Here is a 26721-nt window from a genome sequence, read left to right as displayed (position 1 = left end):
TTACTCGGTAACAGTATTATTATGTTAATGAATTGATTTTAGTTTGTTTTGCAAACAATTTGCGTCATCTGTTAGCACATTTAATTCACAAGGGAGGTGGGTACACATTTGGAGGCTGCGTTATTTGCTTCCTTCTACGGCGGGCTGAAGTAACGTGCTCGATAGTGGAGCCTGTTTTAGTTATTGAAGTTGTATTTACGAAGGAAAATGGTGACTGGTCCTTCGCAACAAAACGTCGTAAGCGAGTACACGCACAGTGGGGCTACTGCTGACCGGCCTGGCTTTTTTTATACAGTTGACCGGCTGTCGTTAAGAATGGACGCCATGCATTGTCGCTACAACACATTTCTGGCGAATGAATACTTAGTGTCTACGTGTGGACTGCCCATATTACATAAATGAACGGAAGTACGATACGTAAGCCAATTTTGTGGTGCTGTCATCCTGAAAATTGACAGATACACCTGCAGGAAGTGTAGATAAACTCATGCATCTGTAATGTGTCATTTCCATTTCAAGCCACAATCGGTATGCACACTTTGGAACATTGTTTAATATACACATTTGCCTCATGGTCACTTGTTGCTGACGATGTATCCTGCGTTGTGCAAACTTGAATGACCTGTGTTGTCGTATTTATTTGTCAAGTTAGGTGACAACTCATTTACCAAGAATCAGTAGACAATCCGAATATTCCACATATTGTCCCTTCTGTTGTTCCACTCCTCATTGACAAATCTGCTCCTAAGAGGTGAACAGGACGGAGAATGCTAAGTGGCTTGGAGGGCTCTGCGTCTGCTCGTTGCACCTGTAGCAGGGGGGGAGAAGGCCGACAGAGGTCGCTGCACAGCTGGAAGAAGCTCCGCCAGGGATGACTTCCTGTCCCGGATGGACAAAATCACCAGCTGGCTGTTTCCACACGTGACAGACCGCATATATCTTGAAAATCTCTCCGATGTCCAGACGAGTGAGGACGTCCAAAGGCCGTGACATTTCGACAGGCCGACTACTTGCCGTCTTCAGGCCTCGTCAGAAGTCGGCTTGCCGCTATATTGCGCCTTCTGGACGACGCCTCCCGTATGCCGGGGAAACCTCAGATCGCAGACCACACTGAGCCGTGGCTGGCTCATGTTATGCGTTGGATTAAACCTTGACTGTTATTCTGTGTTTAGTCTCCCGCGGTTATCGCGATTACGCTGTTATCCTCTCTCTCCTCGAGTGGCAGCAGCGGTGTGTGAGCGCATTACAGTTTAAGCTAGAGAGGTGCCGTATTTTTTTTTTTTTTCACCGCTCTTTTGTTCATAGATCGGTGTGGTGCTAATTTTTAATGTTTTGGTTAGAACTATTCGAGTGTGTGTACTGGGAAAGAATTTATGTGTGTGTGTGTGTGTGTGTGTGTGTGAAAGAGAGAGAGAGAGGGAGAGAGAAAATAGTCAAATAGTCTCAGCAAACAAAACATACAGAAATAAGTGGAGACCCACAGAAGATGACACACAGCTGTTGTAATTTTTCTTTGTAAATTAAACATAAATACGAGGGCTGTTCGGAAAGTAAAGTCCGATCGGTCGCGAAATGAGAACCACAGTGAAAATCAGAAACATTTTATTCGCAACAGTTAGCCACACCTTCCAGCTACCTCTCTGAATAGTCGCCGCTCCCACTTAGACATTTGTCGTGGCGTTGTACAGACTTTCAATTTCCCTCCCCAGAGAAAGCAGCCGACAGTGACTTCGACAATTCTCTACACTGGTCTGCCTTTCGTTGTCTGTGCCAAAATGTCTTCATAGCCAGCGGTTCACGTAACCAGAGATGAAACTCAGGGGGAGCCGATTAATGGCTGTATTGTGGCTGATCAAACACTTCCCATTGAAAACGCTGCTGGAGCTACTTCATCGCCCCTGCAGAATGCGGCTGAAAATTGTCTCGAAGAAAGAAAAGCGTAACATTTATTTTAAGTGGTGTGCATGGCTTCAGGCGAGATTTTTCGCCAGCCACATACTTGGCGGGTGGCGGGAGACACTGTAGTCTTAGGCATTTCCACGTCAATCTCTTTGCGCTCTGAACCGAAAAGATCGCCGTGAAGCGATCGACAGGCACACTGAAGGCACTTCCCAACATATCTAAATCTACATCAACATGATTAATCTGCAATTCACATTTAAGTGATCGGCAGAGGGTTCATCGAACTACAATCATACTATCTCTCTACCATTCCACTCGCGAACAGCGCGCGGGAAAAACGAACACCTAAACCTTTCTGTTCGAGCTCTGATTTCTCTTATTTTATTTTGATGATCATTCCTACCTATGTAGGTTGGGCTCAACAAAATATTTTCGCATTCGGAAGAGAAAGTTGGTGTCTGAAATTTCGTAAATAGATCTCGCCGTGACGAAAAACGTCTTTGCTTTAATGACTTCCATCCCAACTCGCCTATCATATCTGCAACACTCTCTCCCCTATTTCTTGATAATACAAAACGAGCTGCCCTTTTTTGCACCCTTTCGATGTCCTCCGTCAATCCCACCTGGTAAGGATCCCACACCGCGTAGCAATATTCTAACAGAGGACGAACGAGTGTAGTGTAAGCTGTCTCTTTAGTAGACTTGTTGCATCTTCTAAGTGTCCTGCCAATGAAACGCAACCTTTGGCTCGCCTTCCCCGCAATATTATCTATGTGGTCTTTCCAACTGAAGTTGTTCGTAATTTTAACACTCAGGTACTTAGTTGAATTGACAGCCTTGAGAATTGTACTATTTATCGAGTAATCGAATTCCAACAGATTTCTTTTGGAACTCGTGTGGATCACCTCACACTTTTCGTTATTTAGCGTCAACTGCCACCTGCCACACCATACAGCAATCTTTTCTAAATCGCTTTGCAACTGATACTGGTCTTCGGATGACCTTACTAGACGGTAAATTACAGCATCATCTGCGAACAACCTAAGACAACTGCTCAGATTGTCACCCAGGACATTTACATAGATCAGGAACAGCAGAGGTCCCAGGACGCTTCCCTGGGGAACACCTGACATCACTTCAGTTTTACTCGATGATTTGACGTCTATTACTGGGAACTGCGACCTTCCTGACAGGAAATCACGAATCCAGTCGCACAACTGAGACGATATCCCATAGGCCCGCAGCTTGATTAGAAATCGCTTGTGAGGAACAGTGACAAAAGCTTTCCGGAAATCTAGAAATACGGAATCAACTTGAGATCCCCTGTCGATAGCGGCCACTACTTCGTGCGAATAAAGACCTAGCTGCGTTGCACAAGAACGATGTTTTTCGAAACCGTGCTGATTACGTATCAATAGATCGTTCCCTTCGAGGTGATTCATAAGGTTTGAATACAGTATATGCTCCAAAACCCTACTGCAAACCGACGTCAATGATTGAAACGTGCCAAGTTCCGTCGGATTTTCACAGCGGTTTCCATTTCGTGCCTAATCGGACCTTACTTTCCGAATACGCCTCGTACATTTTATTTTGCGTAAAGCGGAGCTTCAAAGACTCAAATATAATTCGCAAATACGGAAAAAAAAGCAAGAAGAAATTCCAATCCGAGAGACACGATTCAAATCCGTGCCGAACGTAAAGCCGGCCGCGGTGGTCTAGCGGTTCTAGGCGCTCAGTCCGGAACCGCACGACTGCTACGGTCGCAGGTTCGAATCCTGCCTCGGGCATGGATGTGTGTGATGTCCTTAGGTTAGTTAGGTTTAAGTAGTTCTAAGTTCTAGGGGACTGATGACCACAGATGTTAAGTCCCATAGTGCTCAGAGCCATTTGAACCATTTGAACCGAAAGTAAAGTGTCTAAATTCTTCATTTATTTGACCATATTGTCCGTAGTTGCTTTACAGTTATTGAGTGCACTTTAATTGCGTCTTTGCAACTGCAAGAAAATGCGTGGTTTTGTCACTAGAAGAAATAACAGTTTTAGATGAAATAAAAACAAGTGGCGTAGTTGGCAACACTACACAAAAGACATGATACATATTTCGCCTGAAGGATACAAATAGATGATGATGGTAGAACATTGTGTTGCGCTTAACATCAGGATATGCTTATTTCTGCAACAGATCGTGAAATTATGCCAGAATCAAAAGCAACAAGCGAAGGAAAAATCCAAAACCGTGCAAGCATACGGCATTTCCTGATGAGAGCGGAAAACCAGGCACGAAATACCGTTAGGTGAAACTCAACATCTTTTGCAACGAACTGTTTTTCAGTCCAAAACCAGGTCCAATTGTAAATATCTTTCATTACAGCCGATTGATGACGTTTCACTTCAACAAAACTAAACGCTTTGGCGACAAAGACAGTTTTTTTTTTTTTGCTGTTCCAAATACTGGATTAAACCCTCCCTCACTACGTGTTTTGTTTTTGTAAAACGGTGAAATTCTGCCCTCATATTGATATTTTTCTTTTAAAAAAATCCTTATTGAATAGCATCTATAATAGTTATATAAATTAACCCACCACCTTAGTGATTAGTGGGTCCTAATGTTAATACAGTATTATGTGTTATCAGCAGCTATTATTATTATTACAGTGTTACAATGTTTATTTATGAGCTACAGACAATATGACTCAGTACATGTTAATAGGCAGATTACAATTATTAATCTATACGCTATTACCTAGTTGTTAATTTTCCTACTTACTTGTTAATTCCTAACTGCCTGCAGCGTTACAGGTGTGGCAGCCTAGATATAAACCTACTACTTTAGGCCCTGCTCTTCGAGCTAATCCCGATGAGCGTGCCCCTGACACCGAGCAGGCCAGAATTGCTTGTCGTTGCACGTTCCGAATTTAGTATCTACTTCTAATGCTACTAACTGCTGTATTAACCTACGTCAAATCCGGTGCTGTCTTAGTCAAGAATAGGTGTACCCCGGTCCCCCTAGTCCTGCACCTGGCGGATTCCAACTAAAAGTCGACCTGCCCACTCACAGGCGGTACAGGATTAGGGTACTAGAACGCGTTCAGTGATTGTCTCTAGTCGCGAAAGTCCCTCAGGTATGCAGTCAGAACTAATCGTGATACCTCATTTGCCAAGTTGTTCAGAGTTTCAAAAGTCTCTTCGTGTCTTAATAGGTCATATGTGTTGTTGTTTGAAAGTTGTTGTCTTAATGTCGCTGCTACAACATCGAAAAGGGGGCACTGGCACTCGTAAACCACATGGTCGGGAGTGCCCTCCAAAGCGCCACAGTCACACTCAGGTGTAGCCCTTTTCCCAAACCGACATAGGTATGTTGGGTAGGGCCCATGACCAGTGAGAAAATGTATTAGACCCCGTGTTGGTTCAAAATACCTCATGCCTAACCTTTCTTTAACATGTGGCAGGAATCCGATGGTTCTTCTGCCAGGTTCATCCATTTCCCAAGATTTCTGCCATCACTCCTTCTTCGTATTTCTCCCTTGTCCCTAGCCAGATCTCCCAGGATATTCTTTATTTTCATGTCGTTCCCTTTCTTGACCCAATACCATGCTGCTTGTTCCCGTATTTTGATATCTAGAGGACAGAGCCCCATTATTACTAATAGGACACTTCCTGGGGATGTTCTGTAAGCCCCTACAGATTTTAACAGCATGTTTCTTTGTACTCTTCTCACTGCCATGGCAGTCACCACCCTTGTCAGCCTGTGTGCCCAGACTCCCGATCCGTAACCCACTATTGAAGTTAGTATACTGTTGTGATACAGCTTTATTAGGTGTGGTGGAAGGTGAAATCTTTTGTGCCCTATGGAGATAAGGTTATTGAGTACTTGTAGTGCTTTCTGGGTTACGGACTCAATGTGCCTTCCGAAGTTCCACCTGTCATCGATGATGACACCCAAGTAGCCCTCATATGACGGCAAGTCTCCTGCGTAGGTGGCCCTCGCCTTGCCGCCGCCTCGCCCCCGGACACAGCGGCCTGCAGCTGCCACGGCTGGTCCTGCGGTGCCGCGCCTGCGGGCAGGCAGCCCCGCTGCATCCATATGGAGCAGGCGGCCGACGGCGGCGGCGGCGCCCGGGGCCCCCCGCCCCCGCAGGCCGCAGCTGGCAGCGACCGGCTCACAGCTGCCCAGTTCACACACCCACCCGCACAGCACGCGGCTCAGCTGTCCGGCTCAATCTGCCAACGCAGACTACGAGAAGAATCTTTCGTCTCAGTGTACACGAAGAGGACGTGTCCGAAAACGCAGCGATCTCTTGCACGAGTGAAACTAACGTCGGCGGCATTCCGAGGGACTGTTGTACTGGATCACTAACGCTCGAGTCAGAGATGTCCCGATCGAATCCCGGTGGTGGGGGAAATTCTCTCCGCCGGTGTTCGGCCGGAAAGGTCGTCCATTACCGATACCTCCTCGCGTGATGACGCGTCCTATAGAACGGTCACCTGCGGGTGTCAAGCGGTGCCGTAAATTTCTTTTCCTCCTAAACCGATGCAGTGCCTCAGTAGTTGCTCTGTGCGGCATTCTGGCGTGATTTCCTGACGTGCTCACGTCATCGATGACAATTTATAATTGCCCCATATATAAAATGGCGGGAAACTCGAGTGTTTGCGGGAAATTCAAGTTTTTACGTGAAATAAAAAAAAGCGCAGCTGTGCTAGTGCGTTTCCTATGGAAGTAGGGCTGTTGCCCTGAGTATGAATCGGCGGGAAATTCAAAATAGTGCATTATCGTGCTGACCGATTTTGAGTACTGGGACAGGTGCTATAGCCTAATAAACCGAGACTTCGAAGACGAGCACCAGCCTAACTATGACGTCAGAATGCGAATATGACCTGTGATACGAGACGGCGATCGAACAAGACGGCCGGACCCGTTCTGGAGCACCTCTATGATGTCACAACAGAGTTCAGACATGTCGAACTGTTAATAAAGTGCACAATTCCGCCATACTGCTCCAGACTAGAGGTACTAGGGCCTGGCTTTATGGTGTCACAGTGCAGCTCAAACGTGTCGGGCTATTTTTATTACGCTGTTAAATTTGGGCACACTGGCCCAGACTCGAGATAGTGGCTCAGTCCTGGTACAAGCAGCTACACATTCACTCAGAGGTGCACGATCGCTGCTTCCCGTAACTCAGTATGCGCCTTTATTCAAACAAGCAGCAGGCCGGCCGGCCGCCCGCGCCGACGGCTCCGCCCCGAGCAGAGCCCGGGTAAACGCGCACCGTGCCGGCCAGGGGGTGCGCCCAGAGCCAGAGAGGGCGGAACCGCCGCCGCCGCCGCCGCCGCCGCCGCCGCGCGACCACCTGCAAAGTGGTGGCCGCCGAGTCGCGCGGCGACAAGCTGAGGAAAAGCGAGCCGTGTGTCGCGTGAGACGTACAGGGGCGAGCCAGCGTGCCGGGACCTGCCGCAGTTCACTGCTAGTAGCGCCACGTCACCTTGACGCATCTGCGCATAGCGCTCAACTGTTGTTGTTGTTGTGGCCTTCAGTCCTGAGACTGGTTTGATGCAGCTCTCCATGCTACTCTATCCTGTGCAAGCTTCTTCATCTCTCAGCACTTACTGCAACCTACATCCTTCTGAATCTGCTTAGTGTATTCATCTCTTGGTCTCCCTCTACGATTTTTACCCTCCACGCTGCCCTCCAATACTAAATACGTGATCCCTCCATGTCTCAGAACATGTCCTACCAATCGATCCCTTCTTCTAGTCAAGTTGTGCCACAAACTCCTCTTCTCCCCAATTCTGTTCAACACATCCTCATTAGTTACGTCATCTACCCATCCAATCTTCAGCATTCTTCTGTAGCACCACATTTCGAAAGCTTCTGCTCTCCTCTTGTCCGAACTATTTATCGTCCATGTTCCACTTCCGTACATGGCTACACTCCATACAAATACTTTCAGAAATGACTTCCTGACACTTAAATCAATACTCGATGTTAACAAATTCCTCTTTTTCAGAAATGCTTTCCTTGCAATTGCCAGTCTACATTTTATATCCTCTCTACTTCGACCATCATCAGTTATTTTGCTCCCCAAATAGCAAAACTCCTTTACTACTTTAAGTGTCTCATTTCCCGCAGCATCACCCGACTTAATTCGACTACATTTCATTATCCTCGTTTTGCTTTTGTTGATATTCATCTTATATCCTCCTTTCAAGACACTGTCCATTCCGTTCAACTGCTCTTCCAAGTCCTTTGCTGTCTCTGACAGAATTACAATGTCATCGGCGAACCTCAAAGTTTTTATTTCTTCTCCATGGATTTTAATACCTACTTCGAACTTTTCTTTCGTTTCCTTTACTGCTTGCTCAATATACAGATTGAATAGCATCGGGGAGAGGCTACATCCCTGTCTCACTCCCTTCCCAACCACTTCCTCCCTCTCATGCTCCTCGACTCTTATAACTGCCATCTGGTTTCTGTACAAATTGTAAACAGCCTTTCGCTCCCTGTATTTTACCCCTGCCGCCTTCAGAATTTGAAAGAGAGTATTCCAGTCAACATTGTCAAAAGCTTTCTCTAGGTCTACAAATGCTAGAAACGTAGATTTGCCTTTCCTTAATCTTTCTTCTAAGATAAGTTGTAGGGTCAGTATTGCCTCACGCGTTCAACATTTCTACGGAATCCAAACTGATCTTCCACGAGGTCGGCTTCTAATTTTCACATCTGTCAACACCTGCTTTCTTAGGGATTGGAAATATTATATTCTTCTTGAAGTCTGAGGGAATGTCGCCTGTCTCATACATCTTGCTCACCAGATGGTAGAGTTTTGTCAGGACTGGTTCTTGTGGTGCAAGTATTACACCACAATTAAGTATTAAACTTGCGCCAAAGGGTGGTTGGGTTTCGGGTTCCGCTGAATAGGTCAGGGGTCCACTATACGCAGGAGGCGGCTACACGGGTAGCAGGGGCTGTGTAGCGTGGACTGGGTGGTTTTTTATGTTAGAGGGTCTCGGGAAAACACAAGAAGTGCTTCAGTCACAAAGGGTGCAGGCTGAACACAGAAAGAACGTAGATACAGGAACCATTGGTATAACAGTTGTAAATTGTCGTAGCTGTGTTGGGAAAGTACCAGAGCTCCAAGCGCTAATAGAAAGCACTGATGCTCAAATCTTTATAGCCACTAGCTGGCTAAAGCCGGATATAAGCTCATCCGAAATTTTTGCGATGAACCTAACGGTGTTCCGAAAGGATAGGCTAAACACTGTTGGCGGTGGCGTGTTTGCTGCTGTCAGAAGTAGCTTAACTTGTCTCAAAATTGAACTACATACTTCCTGTGGGTTAGTATGCGCAGAGGTCATTGTTGGCAACCGGAATAAAATAATAATTGGATCCTTTTACCGACCTACCAATTCAGATGATACAGTTGCTGAAAGGTACAAAGAAAACTGAGTTTGATATCAAACACGTACCCGACTCGTACGATAATAGTTGGTGGTGACTTTAATTTATCCTCGATATGTTGGCGGAAAGACACGTTTAAATCTGGAGGTACGCATAAAATATCATCGAAATTGTGCTAAACGCATTCTCTGGAAATTATTTCGAGCAGTTAGTTCATGAGGCCACGCGAATAGTAAACGGTTGTGAAAACACACTTGACCTCTTAACAACACATAACGAGCATCAAAACCGATTCAGGGATTAGTGAACACAGGGTTGTCGTAGCGAGATTGAATATTGTAATCCCCAAATCCCCGAAAAATAATCGAAAAATATATCTATTCAAAGAAGCAGATAAAAATTCACTTGACATCTTACTGAGAGATAATCTCCACTCATTCCAACTTAATAATATAAGTGTAGAACAGATGTGCCTTGAATTCAAAGAAATAGTATCGGCGGCAATTAAGAGATTTATATCAAATAAATTAGCAAACGACGGAGCTGATCCTCCTTGGTACACAAAACGGGTCAGAACATTGTTGCAGAAACAACGAAACAAACATGCCAAATTCAAACAGACGCTAGATCCCCAAGATTGGCGCTCTTTTACAGAAGATCGAAATTTAGCGCGGACTTCAATACGAGATGCCTATAGTAGTTTCCACAACGAAACTTTGTCTCGAAACCTGGCAGAAAATCCAGAGAGATTCTGGTCGTATGTGAAGTATGTTAGCGGTAAGAAACAATCAATGACTTCTCTGCGCGGTAGCAATGGAGATACTGCCGAAGACAGTGCTCCCAAAGCAGAGTTACTAAACACAGCCTTCCGAAATGCCTTCAAAAAGAAGACGAAGTAAATATTCCAGAATTCGAATCGAGAACAACTGGCCACATGAGTAACGTAGAAGTAAATATCCTCGGTGCAGTCAAGCAGCTTCAATCACTTAATTAAAACAAGCCTTCTGGTCCAGCCTGTATACCAATCAGGTTCCTTTCGCAGTAAGCTGATGCATTAGCTCTATACTTAACAATCATACACAACCGTTCGCTCGAAGAAAGATCCGTACCCAAAGACTGCAAAGTTGCACAGATCACACCAATATTCAAGAAAGGTAGTAGGAGTAATCCACTAAATTACAGGCCCATATCATTAACGTCGATATGCAGCAGGATTTTAGTACATATATTGTGTTCGAACATTATGAACTACCTCGAAGAAAACGTTCTTTTGACACACAGTCAACATGGGTTTAGGAAACATCGTTCCTGTGAAACGCAACTAGCTACTTAATCACATGAAGTGTTGAGTGCTATTGACAAGGTATTTCAGATCGATTCCGTACAAGCGGCTCGTAGTAAAATTGCGTGCTTATGGAATATCGTCTCAGTTATGTGACTGGATTTGCGATTTCCTGTCAGAGAGGTCACAGTTCGTAGTAATTGACGGAAAGTCATCGAGTAAAACATAAGTGATCTCTGGCGTTCCCCAAGGTAGTGTTTAGGCCCTTTGCTGTTCCTTGTCTATACAAAACGACTTAGGAGACAATCTGAGCAGCCGTCTTAGGTTGTTTGCAGACGAAGCTGCCGTTTATCGACTAATAAAGTCATCAGAAGATCAAAACAAATTGCAAAACGATTTAGAAAAGATATCTGAATGGTGCGAAAATTGACAGTTGACCGTAAATAACGAAAAGTGTGAGTTCGTCCGGGTTCAGTTGTTTGAGGGAAGAGATCAAACAGCGAGGTCATCGGACGAGGTCATCCGCATGAGTGCTAAACGGAATCAGTTAACTTAGGTTACACAATAAATCAATCAAATGTAAAGGCCGTAAACTCAATTAAATACCTAGGAATTACAATTACGAGCAACTTAAATTGGAAGCAATATATAGAAAAAGACGGCGTTTTATTGGCAGGACACTTAGAAAATGTAACAGACCTACTAAGGTGACTGCCTACACTAAGCTTGTCCGTCTTCTTTTAGAATACTGCTGCGCGGTGTGGGATCCTTACCAGACAGAACTGACGGAGTGCATCGAAAAAGTTCAAAGAAAGGCAGCACATTTTGTATTGTCGCGAAATATGGGAGAGAGTATCACTGAAATGATACAGGATTTGGGTTGGAAATCATTAAAAGCAAGGCGTTTTTCGTTGCGACGGAATCATCTCACGAATTTCCGATCACCAGCTTTCTCCTTTGAATGCGTAAAATATCTTTTTGTTGACACCGACCTACATAGGGAGGAACGATCACCACGATAAAATAAGGGATATCAGAGATCGTACGGAAAGATCCCCCCCCCCCCCATGAACCGTGGACCTTGCCGTTGGTGGGGAGGCTTGCGTGCCTCAGCGATACAGATAGCCGTACCGTAGGTGCAACCACAACGGAGGGGTATCTGTTGAGAGGCCAGACAAACGTGTGGTTCCTGAAGAGGGGCAGCAGCCTTTTCGGTAGTTGCAAGGGCAACCGTCTGGATGATTGACTGATCTGGCCTTGTAACAATAACCAAAACGGCCTTGCTGTGCTGGTACTGCGAACGGCTGAAAGCAAGGGGAAACTACAGCCGTAATTTTTCCGGAGGGCATGCAGCTTTACTGTATGAGTAAATGATGACGGCGTCCTCTTGGGTAAAATATTCCGGAGGTAAAATAGTCCCCCATTCGGATCTCCGGGCGTGGACTACTCAAGAGGATGTCGTTATCAGGAGAAAGAATACTGGCGTTCTACGGATTGGAGCGTGGAATGTCAGATCCCTTAATCGGGCAGGTAGGTTAGAAAATTTAAGAAAGGAAATGGATAGGTTGAAGTTAGATATAGTGGGAATTAGTGAAGTTGGGTGGTAGGAGGAACAAGACTTCTGGTCAGGTGACTACAGGGTTATAAACACAAAATCAAATAGGGGTAATGCAGGAGTAGGTTTAATAATGAATAGGAAAATAGGAATGCGGGTAAGCTACTACAAACAGCATAGTGAACGCATTATTGTGGCCAAGATAGATACGAAGCCCACACCTACTACAGTAGTACAAGTTTATATGCCAACTAGCTCTGCAGATAACGAAGAAATTGAAGAAATGTATGATGAAATAAAAGAAATTATTCAGATTGTGAAGGGAGACGAAAATTTAATAGTCATGGGTGACTGGAATTCGAGTGTAGGAAAAGGGAGAGAAGGAAACATAGTAGGTGAATACGTATTGGGGCTAAGAAATGAAAGAGGAAGCCACCTGGCAGAATTTTGCACAGAGCACAACATAATCATTACTAACACTTGGTTTAAGAATCATGAAAGAAGGTTGTACACATGGAAGAATCCTGGAGATACTAAAAGGTATCAGATAGATTATATAATGGTAAGACAGAGATTTAGGAACCAGGTTTTAAATTGTTAGACATTTCCAGGGGCAGATGTGGACTCTGACCACAATCTATTGGTTATGACCTGTAGATTAAAACTGAATAGACTGCAAAAAGGTGGGAATTTAAGGAGATGGGACCTGGATAAACTGAAAGAACCAGAGGTTGTACAGAGTTTCAGGGAGAGCATAAGGGAACAATTTACAGGAATGGGGGAAAGAAATACAGTAGAAGAAGAATGGGTAGCTTTGAGGGATGAAGTAGCGAAGGCAGCAGAGGATCAAGTAGGTAAAAAGACGAGGGCTAGTAGAAATCCTTGGGTAACAGAAGAAATATTGAATTTAATTGATGAAAGGGGAAAATATAAAGATGCAGTAAATGAAGCAGGCAAAAAGGAATACAAATGTCTCAAAAATGAGATCGACAGGAAGTGCAAAATGGCTAAGCAGGGATGGCTAGAGGACAAATGTAAGGATGTAGAGGCCTATCTCACTAGGGGTAAAATAGATACTGCCTACAGGAAAATTAAAGAGACCTTTGGAGATAAGAGAACGACTTGTATGAATATCAAGAGCTCAGATGGAAACCCAGTTCTAAGCAAAGAAGGGAAAGCAGAAAGGTGGAAGGAGTATATAGAGGGTCTATACAAGGGCGATGTACTTGAGGACAACATTATGGAAATGGAAGAGGATGTAGATGAAGATGAAATGGGAGATATGATACTGCGTGAAGAGTTTGACAGAGCACTGAAAGACCTGAGTCGAAACAAGGCCCCCGGAGTGGACAACATTCCATTGGAACTACTGACGGCCTTGGGAGAGCCAGTCCTGACAAAACTCTACCATCTGGTGAGCAAGATGTATGAAACAGGCGAAATACCCTCAGACTTCAAGAAGAATATAATAATTCCAATCCCAAAGAAAGCAGTTGTTGACAGATGTGAAAATTACCGAACTACCAGTTTAATAAATCACAGCTGCAAAATACTAACGCGAATTCTTTACAGACGAATGGAAAAACTAGTAGAAGCCAACCTCGGGGAAGATCAGTTTGGATTCCGTAGAAACACTGGAACACGTGAGGCAATACTGGCCTTACGACTTTCCTTAGAAGAAAGATTAAGGAAAGGCAAACCTACGTTTCTAGCATTTGTAGACTTAGAGAAAGCTTTTGACAATGTTGACTGGAATACTCCCTTTCAAATTCTAAAGGTGGCAGGGGTAAAATACAGGGAGCGAAAGGCTATTTACAATTTGTACAGAAACCAAATGGCAGTTATAAGAGTCGAGGGACATGAAAGGGAAGAAGTGGTTGAGAAGGGAGTAAGACAGGGTTGTAGCCTCTCCCCGATGTTGTTCAATCTGTATATTGAGCAAGCAGTAAAGGAAACAAAAGAAAAATTCGGAGTAGGTATTAAAATTCATGGAGAAGAAATAAAAACTTTGAGGTTCGCCGATGACATTGTAATTCTGTCAGAGACAGCAAAGGACTTGGAAGAGCAGTTGAATGGAATGGACAGTGTCTTGAAAGGAGGATATAATATGAACATCAAAAAAAGCAAGAAAAGGATAATGGAATGTAGTCGAATTAAGTCGGGTGATGCTGAGGGAATTAGATTAGGAAATGAGGCACTTAAAGTAGTAAACGAGTTTTGCTATTTGGGGAGCAAAATAACTGATGATGGTCGAAGTAGAGAGGATATAAAATGTAGGCTGGCAATGGCAAGGAAAGCGTTTCTGAAGAAGAGAAATTTGTTAACATCCAGTATAGATTTAAGTGTCAGGAAATCATTTCTGAAAGTATTCGTATGGAGTGTAGCCATGTATGGAAGTGAAACATGGACGATAAATAGTTTGGACAAGAAGAGAATAGAAGCTTTCGAAATGTGGTGCTACAGAAGAATGCTAAAGATTAGATGGGTAGATCACATAACTAATGAGGAAGTATTGAATAGGATTGGGGAATCGGTTGGTAGGACATGTTCTGAGGCATCAAGGTATCACCAATTTAGTATTGGAGGGCAGCGTGGAGGGTAAAAATCGTAGAGGGAGACCAAGAGATGAATACACTAAGCAGATTCAGAAGGATGTAGGTTGCAGTAGGTACTGGGAGATGAAAAAGCTTGCACAGGATAGAGTAACATGGAGAGGTGCATCATACCAGTCTCAGGACTGAAGACCAGAACAACAACACGGAAAGATATAGGTGTTGATTCTTTCCGTGCGCTATTCGAGATTGGAAAATAGAGAATTGTGAAGGTGGTTCGATCAACCTTCTGCCAAGCACTTGAATGTGATTTGCAGAGTATCCATGTAGATGTAGATATAGAAACTAAAAATCAAAATTTATGTTTAATGCTTTGTTAAAATATAGTTCAGTGTTATAATGTTCCAAATACCAAATCTTTAAGTTCTGGACTTAATAGTTTACGTAAAAATGCCGTTATAAGAGAAAAATAAACGGCGCTAAATAATGGAGCTAGAAAGAGAGAATTTGGTCAGAAGGTGCAGTTAGAGCTCATAAATAAGTGGTGCAGGTTCCCAAAACCATATAACAAAAATTAACACCGAAATCCAAATTTTTAGGAAAAATGAGAGGCGCTAAATAATGGACTTAGAAACATGAAAATTTGTTTTATGCTTCAGTTCACTCAAAAGCAATAACTGAAAGACCACGTTAAGCTTCCTCTTATAGTTTTTGAGTAATTAAGTAAAAAGCAATTTTGTAACTAAAATGTGCCCAATTGTTGTATATTAAGTGCCTGTGGTTTCAATGAGAGAGAATTTTGGTTAAAGCGGATGATAAAACATACCAAGTGATACGGCTAAACTAAATTTGAGAGTTGTAGTAGTAATAGTTGCTGACATAAGTTCTAGTAAAGATATGGTTCAGAGGTTACGATCTACCGTTAGTTCCACTATAAAAATTATAGAAGGAAAAGTTTTCATTCTAGCGAGCTGAAACTTTTTCGTTGATTTCAAATAACTTCACTGAATACAAATAAAAATTGAGAGTTTTAGTAATTTGTAACTATACTTTTAAAGTTTATGTGCCCGAGGAAGCGGTCGTTCGGAGGCTGGTGCACAATGCGGATAGCCGTAGACAACAGATGTTCCCTCGACTGTCCGCTCCGGCACCTATACAGGGTGTTACAAAAAGGTACGGTCAGACTTTCAGGAAACATTCCTCACACACAAATAAAGAAAAGATGTTATGTGGACATGTGTCCGGAAACGCTTACTTTCCATGTTAGAGCTCATTTTATTACTTCTTTTCAAATCACATTAATCATGGAATGTAAACACACAGCAACAGAACGTACCAGCGTGACTTCAAACACTTTGTTACAGGAAATGTTCAAAATGGCCTCCGTTAGCGAGGATACATGCATCCACCCTCCGTCGCATGGAATCCCTGATGCGCTGATGCAGCCCTTGAGAATGACGTATTGTATCACAGCCGTCCACAGTACGAGCACGAAGAGTCTCTACATTTGGTACCGGGTTGCGGAGACAAGAGCTTTCAAATGCCCCCATAAATGAAAGTCAAGAATGTTGAGGTCAGGAGAGCGTGAAGGCCACGGAATTGGTCCGCCTCTACCAATCCATCGGTCACCGAATCTGTTGTTGAGAAGCGTACGAACACTTCGACTGAAATACGCAGGAGCTCCATCGTGCACGAACCGCATGTTGTGTCGTACTTGTAAAGGCACATGTTCTAGCAGCACAGGTAGAGTATCCCGTATGAAATTATGATAACGTGCTCCATTGAGCGTAGGTGGAAGAACTTGGGGCCCAATCGAGACATCACAAACAATGTCTGCCCAAACGTTCACAGAAAATCTGTGTTGATGACGTGATTGCACAATTGCGTGCGGATTCTCGCCAGCCCACACATGTTGATTGTGAAAATTTACAATTTGGTCACGTTTGAATGAAGCCTCATCCGTAAAGAGAACATTTGCACTGAAATGAGGATTGACACATTGTCGGATGAACCATTCGGAGACGTGTACTTGTGGAGTGTGGAGTGTTTATTATTGAAACTTTTCTTGGACGCATATCGTTTGAAACGTTTAGTATAAGATATCCAGACACAGCAAAAATTGTTCTGCAGGAACTGATTACTAATTTTAATTAAAAGGGTTCAGTCACTAACGCCAAACGCAACCTCGAGAAGAAAGTTTGTTCGCCGGAAAATATGGAATGTGTTCAAGTGACTATGATACGAAGTCCACGGAAATCAACTAGAGGTCCGTCCTCCCAACTAAACATCAAACGAAAGTCAAGACAGAACGTGCTGAAGCAGTTACATGTGCGAGCGTACAAAGTACGAGTGAAGAAAGCATTAAAACTTATGGATTACGCATGAGTCGTTACTCATGCATATCGCTGATGGTCATCTGAATCCAAATATTTACTTCAACTCCGACCAAACATCGGACATCAGAGGACGGCGTTACTGACCACAACTTGCTTCTGTTTTCCTTTCTGTTCACTCTCTTGGTTTTCAAAGTTCTACGCTCTTCCCTCCACGATGTTTTTATCTTAAATGTTGTACTCGAACGCCACACTGTTCTAAATCTCTGTTTGGTTTACTCTTATTTGCTACTAAGGCTAATTTGCCCACCCGACTAGCCGCGCGCTCTAACACGCTGCTTCCCGAGCGGGAAAGCGTGGCGGTCCCTGCCACGAATCCGCCCAGCGGGTTAGCGTCGAGGTCCGGTGTGCCGCGCAGCCTGTGGGTGGCTTTCATGGCGGATTTTCCATCTACCTCGGCGAATGCTATCTGGTTCCCCTCATTCCGCCCCAGTTACACTATGTCGGCGATTGCTGCGCAAACACTGTCGCCACATACGCGTACACCGTAATTACTCTACCACGCAAACATTTGGGGCTACACTCGTCTCGTATGATACGTTCCCGGCGGAGGGGTGGGGGGTGGGGGGGGGAGGGTCCACTGGGTGTCGAACCGCACAATAACCCTGGGCTCGGTGTGGGCCTGCGGTGGTGTTGGTGGACTGCTGTGGCCTGTTGTGGGGTTTTGAACCACTGAGGGCTACAGCGGGACGAAACCTCTCCGTCTCTTCTAGGTTCCCGGTTTTATACACACACACACACACACACACACACACACACACACACACACACAAAACCACACACAACGGTAATTTCAACAGGAAGTAGTATAGGAGGAACGTCATTCGAACACTAGCTCCAGAGACTTTGTAAATAGCATATGTTATTTTTTAATCCATTTGAGGATCACTTGCAACTTTCGAATAGGTTAGTGATGTCCAACTTAAATCTTTGTTCCAATGGAAGATTTCTGAAAATTTGCTTTTGTCACCCACTTTCGTTTATTTACAATCTCTAACGCACCTGGGTATCGTTAAGTGTTGCAATCTTTGTGTAATTATCAGAGCTGGGAAACATAAATTGTTTAACGAAGTGATTTTTGCTGCAAGATTAACCGCATGCAGCTTAAAAATTGTAAGTAATATCGTCAAGTCGACATTGCGATGTAAATATTTCCAGATACTTGGCCTCATTCGGACGTATTTCGTTTTTTTCTTTTTCTTTTTGTCTTCCTACATCCACACAAGGACCCAATAATGCTATGAAACAACATTAAAAACTATATTACCATCTAATGAGGAGACGCATGGCGACTATAAACTGTTAATTGTAAAATCAGAACTTTCTGTCGTCAGAAAGGGCACACAATTGCCCTAATTTCTGGCCACCTCCTCCATCCCGCGGACCTGGCGTGCCCTGGGCGTCCCGTTCACGGGATTGTCAAGTCTCCTGTAGTCCATTACAAGCAGAGTCCTGCTCATAGTCCTCATGATGTCCGAGGTCGCCTCAGCGAGTACACTCCTCGGTTTGTTCGTCTTCTGTAGTGCTGGTCTCTTGTTCTCTGTGGACCCAATTTCATCCTAAAAATGCTTCCTTGCAGACGTTCCAGCCTGCTAAGTGCTCGTGTTCTTACGAGGTTCAGACTGTTGCCGACTGAAAGACTCCAGCGCGGATTACCGACTGCGAAAGACTTAAATATCTGTTTGCCTGAAGCATGTTAGTGTTGTTTATGTAGATGTTTGCTGTGAATTGGTACGCTGAATTCATCTCACTTCATTTGTCTGTCGGACTGGCATCCGTTCATTCTGTAAGACGCTTAAACCACTTACTTTATTCTATCTGATCTTGCTCCACTGTTTCCGGTGTGCTCGATTACACTATATTACGTAGCCCGAGTAGAAAGCGCCGGTTCGCATGCAGCAAATGTGAAGCGAATGTTCTACATCCGATTTCAAACTACTGGACACGAGCAAGCCTGTATAAAGCTGTCTTTGTTAAACGCGACGTCGGCTCAAAGCGTTATCCGATTATCCGACACGTGTGGGGCCGCCAATGACCGCGTGTGTTACCCGCCGCCCTCTAAGCCAGAAAGCCGGCCGTAACAAGCTGTGCGCCTGCCCGCCTGTGTCCAGTGTGTGTGTATATGCGTGTGTGTGTGCGTGCGTGCGGGCTGTCACAAAGTAGACGACGCAATCGATACTCGCGATCTGTGTACGTCACAAATGAATCGCGAGTACCCGAAAGTCCACGCTCCCACTCGCGCCTGTCGGAATGCTAAGTAATCCCAAACAATGGCGTGTGTTCGTGTGTGTTCCTCTCAATGTATGCAGGGCTGGAACACTTTAAAGCGATTGGTCCACACTGACAAAGCTACGGAAACCAAATAAAATCCATGCCATATGGAAACTACATACAGAGTAATTTGTCGGTTCAAATGGTTCGAATAGCTCTGGCCACTATGGGACTTAACATCTGAGGTCATCAGTCCTCTAGAACTTAGAACTACTTAAACCTAACTAACCTAAGGACAGCACACACATCCATGCCCGAGGCAGGATTCGAACCTGCGACCGTAGTGGTCGCGCGGTTCTACATTGAAGTGTCTAGAACTGCTCGGCCACACCGGCCGGCTAATTTGTCGGATTTCTGTCTGTTTTCCCATCGTCAGACACCGCTGGCGCTCCTCGTCGTGACAGAAACAGGCAGACGAGACGTGCTCCAGGACACAAGCAGGAGCTCGCTCTGCTGCGCGGACGGTGTGGACACCGAACATCACAAATCTGAAACACTTCTAGCCCTGATACCTCGACACGAGAGAACACAACCCACAGAAGATGGAGTACCGTGTAGCAGGCCCTCCAGTCTCGCTCAGACAACAACACGAGCGCCAGCAGGGATGACGGAACGAAGATCACCGCAGTCTGTACGATGGAATGGCAGGAACCTGTGACAAGAGAAAGCTAAGGAATTCCATCATGCATCTTGAAGCATCTAATTCCTCGTCCTTTCACAGAATACATGTGATTCCACGACATTCCCAGAAAAGTATCCAACCTTGGGATACGTCAGTATAAATATCCAGTCTTCAGCTATATCTAGAGTTACACACTGCCAAAACTACGGTTCGGTGATTTTGGTACAGTGTATGAATGACTTAGCAATTGGCAGGATTACTGGTAGCAACGGACGTGTAACAGAGGAACGGGGAGACGACTACATTTGTTTCCTTTTTTGTTTACATGTTTGTTCGTTTGTTGTGCACATAATTAAGACCGCACATCATTCACTGTGTTTTATGTTCTTACAGAACATAAAACGCGCAAACTCTGTTTGTCCTCCCTAGAATATTCGTAGTTTCTCTTATGGACTGTTGTTGTTGTTGTTGTTGCTGTTGTGGTCTTCACTCCTGAGACTGGTTTGATGCAGCTCTCCATGCTACTATGGTGCTCAGAGCCATCTGAACTATCTCCATGCTATTCTATCCTGTAGCCTACATCCTTCTGAATCTGCTTAGTATATTCATCTCTTGGTCTCCCTCTACGATTTTTATCCTCCACGCTGCCCTCCAATACTAAACTGCTAATCCCTTGATGCCTCAGAACATGTCCTGCCAATCGAGCCCTTCTTCTAGTCAAGTTGTGCCACAAACTTCTCTTCTCCCCAATCCTATTCAATACCTCCTCATTAGTTATATGATCTACCCATCTAATCTTAAGCATTCTTTTGTAGCACCACATTTCGAAAGCCTCTATTCTCTTCGTGTCGAAACTGTTTATCGTCCATGTTTCACTTCCGTAAATAGCTACACTCCATACAAATACTTTCAGAAACGACTTACTGACACTTAAATCTATACTCGATGTTAACAAATTTCTCTTCTTCAGAAACGCTTTCCTTGCCATTGACAGTTTACATTTTATATCCTCTCTACTTTGACCATCATCAGTTATTTTGCTCCCCAAATAGCAAAACTCATCTACTACTTTAAGTGTCTCATTTCCCAATCTAATTCCCTCAGCATCACCCGACTTAATTCGACTCTTATGGACTACACGGTCATATTATAGTCTTATGGACTACACGGTCATATTGCTGCGGACTTATTCGAAATCTGTTCATAATTGTTTTTTTTATTACGGTGCTCGTGATCTTCCATGTACGTAATTAAGTTTAGTACCCGCTCCTCGGACAACCGTGGTCCTTTACTAAGTTCACTGGAGACGGGATTTGTGGCTCCCTGCCCGACAAGGATGGATCGACACCTGTTTCAGCATCACTCTTACTTGTTAAGCACGCAGTCCTCGTGTACAGTGTCTGCACGATCGAGGGCATACGACGCCACACATTCCTCTGACTCACCTTGCAGGAACGGTAATATCTCACCTGCTACTTTCCCTCGCAGTCTGCGAAATTTGCCGGTTTCCTTTGTAACCTAAAGTCAGCTTCTGTTGCAGAACTGCTGTTGCACGTATAATGCAATGTTTCACTGGTTTACCTTTGCCGGCGGCCTGCTCTGTACCACCACCGCCCCCACTGGAGCCACTCGACGGCTGAGCAGCTGATCCGCACTCCGTAGCCTCCAGCTGTGCTCGCCACTGGATACCTCCAGTCCTGCGTCCTGCGGCCATAGGCAGCCAATATTGTCGTCGCACGGCAGACAATACGTGGGGGCGTCGAATGTCGTGAACATCATTGGCCTTTTGTGGCATCACACTCGAGAGGTTCCTTGTTAGAGACTTCCAACTTAATTTCGACATTTCTCGCTTATATCTTTAATGTCAAATATTTAACACATTAACTCATTTCTAAAGTACTGAGAAATTTTAAACACTTTGTACGTGTGAGTTAGATTCTTTATAGAGCGGGGGTTTATTGGTGTATCACTAAAAACATTCAAATCTGCGTCGTGTTTGTCTGTGTGCAGGTGACTATTCATCGCAGCGCTGAAGCGGAAATTAACAAACAAACAACGGCAGTAAGATCGATAGCGGTAGCGAAGAGCAGAATGACAGAAACATCAATAGACGTAAGATGTTTGTTCCGCATAAAGCACAGTTCTTCGAGGGAAACCGTCGTGAGCCGTTCTGGAAAGTCACCTACTGAGCTCCAGACGACAGGAAAAGATACCGAAACAACAGCATGTGCTGTCAAGCTGCACACATTTTTGTTAAAACCTTTCGAATATAGTGACCACAGTTTCAGAGATATATGTATATTCCTGTAGGAGTTACTTGTTGTTAGATACAAAAATGAAGGAAGCCCCACCGAGACAATTATGAGTGACGAAAGGAAGCACGAAAAAAGCTCCTGTCTCGAGGAAACATAAGGGGTTGGTGCCTAAGTCCGTAGCGTTTCCCCGTATGTGAAATAAACACAACAAAACACACACTTTAGACATCGCTAATACACTACTGGCCATTAAAATTGCTACACCACGAAGATGACGTGCTACAGACGCGAAATTTAACCGACAGCAAGAAGATGGTGTGATATGCAAATGACTAGCTTTTCAGAGCATTCACACAAGGTTAGCGCCGGTGGCGACACCTGCAACGTGGTGACATGAGGAACGTTTCCACCCGATTTCTCATACACAAACAGCAGTTGACCGGCGTCGCCTGGTGAAACGTTGTTGTGATGCCTCGCGTAAGGAGGAGAAATGCGTACCATCACGTTTCCGTCTTTGATAAAGGGCGGATTGTAGCCTATCGCGATTGCGGTTTATCGTATCGCGACATTGGTGCTCGCGTTGGTCGAGATCCAATGACTGTTAGCAGAATATGGAATCGGTGGGTTCAGGAGGGTAATACGGAACGCCGTGCTGGATCCCAACGGCCTCGTATCACTAGTAGTCGAGATGACAGGCCCCTTATCCGCATGGCTGTAACTGATCGTGCAGCCACGCCTCGAACCCTGAGTCAACAGATGGGGACCTTTGCAAGAGAACAACCATCTGCACGAACAGTTCGACCACGTTTGCAGCAGCATGGACTATCAACTCGGAGACCATGGCTGCGGTTACCCTTAACGCTGCATCACGGACAGGAGCGCCTGCGGTGGTGTACTCAACGACTAACCTGGGTGCACGAATGGCAAAACGTCATTTTTTCGGATGAATCCAGTTTCTGTTTACAGCATCATGATGGTCGCATTCGTGTTTGGCGACATCGCGGTGAACGCACATTGGAAGCGTGTATTCGTCATCGCCATACTGGCGTATCACCAGGCGAGATGGTATGGGGTACCGTCTCGGTCACCTCTTGTTCGCATTGACGCCACTTTGAGCAGTGGACGTTACATTTCAGATCTGTTACGACCCGTGGCTCTACCCTTCATTCGATCCCAGCGAAGCCCTACATTTCAGCACGACAATGCACGTCCTCATGTTGCAGGTCCTGTACGGGCCTTTCTGGATACAGAAAATGTTCGACTGCTGCTCTGGCCAGCACATTCTCCAGATCTCTCACCAATTGAAAACGTCTGGTCAATGGTGGCCGAGTAACTGGCTCGTTACAATACGCCAGTCACTCACTACTCTTGATGAACTGTGGTATCGTGTTGAAGCTGCATGGGCAGCTGTACCTGTACACAGCATCCAAGCTCTGTTTGACTCAATGCCCAGGCGTATCAAGGCCGTTATTACGGCCAGAGGTGGTTGTTCTGGGTATTGACTTCTCAGGATCTATGCACCCAAACTACGTGAAAATGTAATCAAATGTCAGTTCTAGTATAATATATTTGTCCAATGTATACCCGTTTATCATCTGCATTTCTTCTTGGTGTAGCAATTTTAATGGACAGTAGTGTATGTAGTCAGACCACATGTTTACTGGACTTTTTCCTCCTCTTTTGGTCCACACTACCACCTCCGATAGTTGCCTACCCACAATGTTAGTTACAACAGGGCCGGTACACGTATTACACGGTAACACGTATACGAACGACTTTCGCTTATCCCTTTGGACTCGGCCGTTTCCACACCAGGTCCCTTACCTCATATTGATACGATTACTCTTCACCGTCTCGCCTGACACACTGTCACAGGTATAAGAATGATTTTCGAGTCAAGTTTTCGACTCGATAATCCCTTACCTCGTATTGATACAATTACCTATGACCATCGCGCCTGATGGGTAGTAACACCTTTACGGGATCGCACTGTATAATGCCAAGCTAAGTAAGGGTAGCCAGCCTCGCTTTGCTCTGCGAGAGAGTGCTAAAATAGCCACTCCTTGCATGCCACTGGTCAGTGTCCTGAACGAATCCGACTACTTTTCAAAATCTCTCACGATCGACCTCTGAATTCGACAACAAACCTTGGAAATTAGTCAGTACGCCATTACGAACCGTTTTCTGCCGTCCCCGCAGTAAACAATACAGGATCACAGTCTGAAGTCAAAGGGGAGCAGAAATCAAACATACGCAAGAACTTCCACCTAAATTTTCTACGGGAGCAAAACGCAATTCGGTACTTTCAGATAACGCAAACCAAGAAACTTCCTGGCAGATTAAAACTGTGTGCCGGACCGAGACTCGAACTCGAGACCTTTGCCTTTCGCGGGCAAGTGCTCTACCACCAGAGCAACCCAAGCACGACTCACGCCCCGTCCTCACAGCTTTATTTCCGCCACTACCTCGCCTCCTACATTCCAAACTTTACAGAAGCTCTCCTGCGAACCTTGCAGAACTAGCACTCCTGAAAGAAAGGATATTGCGGAGACATGGCTTAGCCACAGCCTGGGGGGTGTTTCCAGAATGAGATTTTCAATCTGCAGCGGAATGTGCGCTGATATGAAACTTCCTGGCAGATTAAAACTGTATGCCGGACCGAGACTCGATCTCGGGACCTTTGCCTTTCGCGGGCAAGTGCTCTACCAACTGAGCTACCCAAGCACGACTCACGCCCCGTCCTCACAGCTTTACTTCCGCCAGTACCTCGCCTCCTACCTTCGAAACTGCACAAGCTCTCCTGCGAAACTTGCAGAACTAGCACTCCTGAAAGAAAGTATATTGCAGAGGCATGGCTTAACCACAGGCTTGGGGATGTTCTGCAACGTTCGCAGGACAGCTTCTGTAAAGTTTCGAAGGTAGGAGACAAGGTACTGGCGGAAGTACAGCTTTGAGGACGGGGCGTGAGTCGTGCTTGGGTAGCTCAGTTGGTAGAGCACTTGTCCGCGAAAGGCAAAGGTCCCGAGTTCGAGTCTCGGTCCGGCACACAGTTTTAATCTACCAGGAAGTTTCATATCAGCGCACACTCCGCTGCAGAGTGTAAATCTCATTCTGGAAACGCAAACCAAGTCCGCATCGTCGCCATACACCGCTTGCAGCCAGCCAGCCTGCTGCACTCTCTTCCTCAACAGTCGGCGCACGCTCGCTGATCAGCAACGCCCGTCTCGCAAACGGGCACGACATTGCGACGATTTCCACTTCTGTGCACTTCCTCAACTTTCTGCAACGAGAGAACAGCTCCACCGATCTCTGCTTACGCACTTGCGAAACACGCAGCGCCGCCCCACCTCTGCCCCAGAGGGCTGACAACTTGCCCCGTACCGAGCGAGGTGGCTGGGGGAGTGGTCAGCACACTGGACTCGCATTCGGGAGGACGGCGCTTCGAACCCGCGTCCAACCATCGCGATTTAAGTTTTCCGTGATTTTCCTAATTCACTAACGCAAATGTCGGAATGGTTCCTTTGAAAGGGCACGGCCGACTTCCTTCCCCCTCTCTCCCTCCCTAATCCGAGCTTCTGCCCCGTCTCTGCTGAGCTCGTTGTCGACGGGACGGTAAACACTAGATTAGATTACATTAGTACTTATTCCACAGATCACCAATACGACACTTCGTAATGATGTGGAACGTGTCAGGTTAATAAAAGGTGTCTATACAAGGTATTACATTTGACAAAATATTACATGACATAATTTTTCTTTTTGGAGTTTGGGGAATTACCCACTTACTATATCCAAAAATTCATCTAATGAGTAGAAGGAGTTGCCATTAGGAAATTCTGGCTATCTGTCAGACTTTTGACGCTATTAGGTAAGTGACCAAAGACTTTTGTGGCAGCATAATTTACCCCCTTCTGAGCCAAAGTTAGATTTAACCTTGAGTAATGAAGATCATCCTTTCTCCTAGTGTTGTAGCCATGTACACTGCTATTACTATTGAATTCGTTCGGATTGTTAATAACAAATTTCATAAGTGAATATATATATTGTGAGGCTACAGTGAAGATTTCTAGCTCTTTAAATAAGTGTCTGCAGGATGATCTTGGATGAGCTCCAGCAATTATTCTGATTACACGCTTTTGTGCAATGAACACTCTTTTACTCAATGATGAGTTACCCCAGAATATGATGCCATACGAAAGCAGGGAATGAAAATAGGCGTGGTAAGCTAATTTACTCAGATGTATATCGCCAAAATTTGCAGTGACCCTAATAGCATAAGTAGCTGAACTCAAACGTTTCAGCAGATCCTCAGTGTGTTTTTCCAGTTCAACCCCTGATGAATGCATACACCTAGAAATTTTGAATATTTTACCTTAGCTACCGATTTCTGATCGAAGTCTATATTTATTAATGGTGTCATTCCATTTACTGTGTGGAACTCAATATACTGTGTTTTGTCAAAGTTTAATGAGAGCCCATTTGCAGAGAACCACTTA

The 26721-nt window shown here is 44.9% G+C and overlaps 1 protein-coding gene across 1 annotated transcript in view; it reads right to left on the bottom strand.

Annotated features, from left to right (window-relative positions):
• LOC124551181 (sialidase-like) overlaps window positions 1-25468 on the bottom strand; it is a gene marked incomplete at its 3' end in the record, with an annotated part of 90094 nt that extends 64626 nt beyond the window's left edge. The window contains exons 1-2 of the mRNA XM_047126170.1: window positions 25373-25468; window positions 7170-7287 (exon numbers count right to left, since the gene is read on the bottom strand). Coding sequence (XP_046982126.1) covers window positions 7170-7287; window positions 25373-25468 — 214 coding nt within the window. The remainder of the gene's footprint in view (window positions 1-7169; window positions 7288-25372) is intronic.
• Window positions 25469-26721: the final 1253 nt, after the last annotated feature.

Source organism: Schistocerca americana, chromosome 9 (genome assembly GCF_021461395.2).
Source record: "Schistocerca americana isolate TAMUIC-IGC-003095 chromosome 9, iqSchAmer2.1, whole genome shotgun sequence".
Taxonomy (NCBI): Eukaryota; Metazoa; Arthropoda; class Insecta; order Orthoptera; family Acrididae; genus Schistocerca; species Schistocerca americana.
Note: the sequence above shows the minus strand (reverse complement) of the source record. Positions and strands in the feature narration are given on the sequence as shown.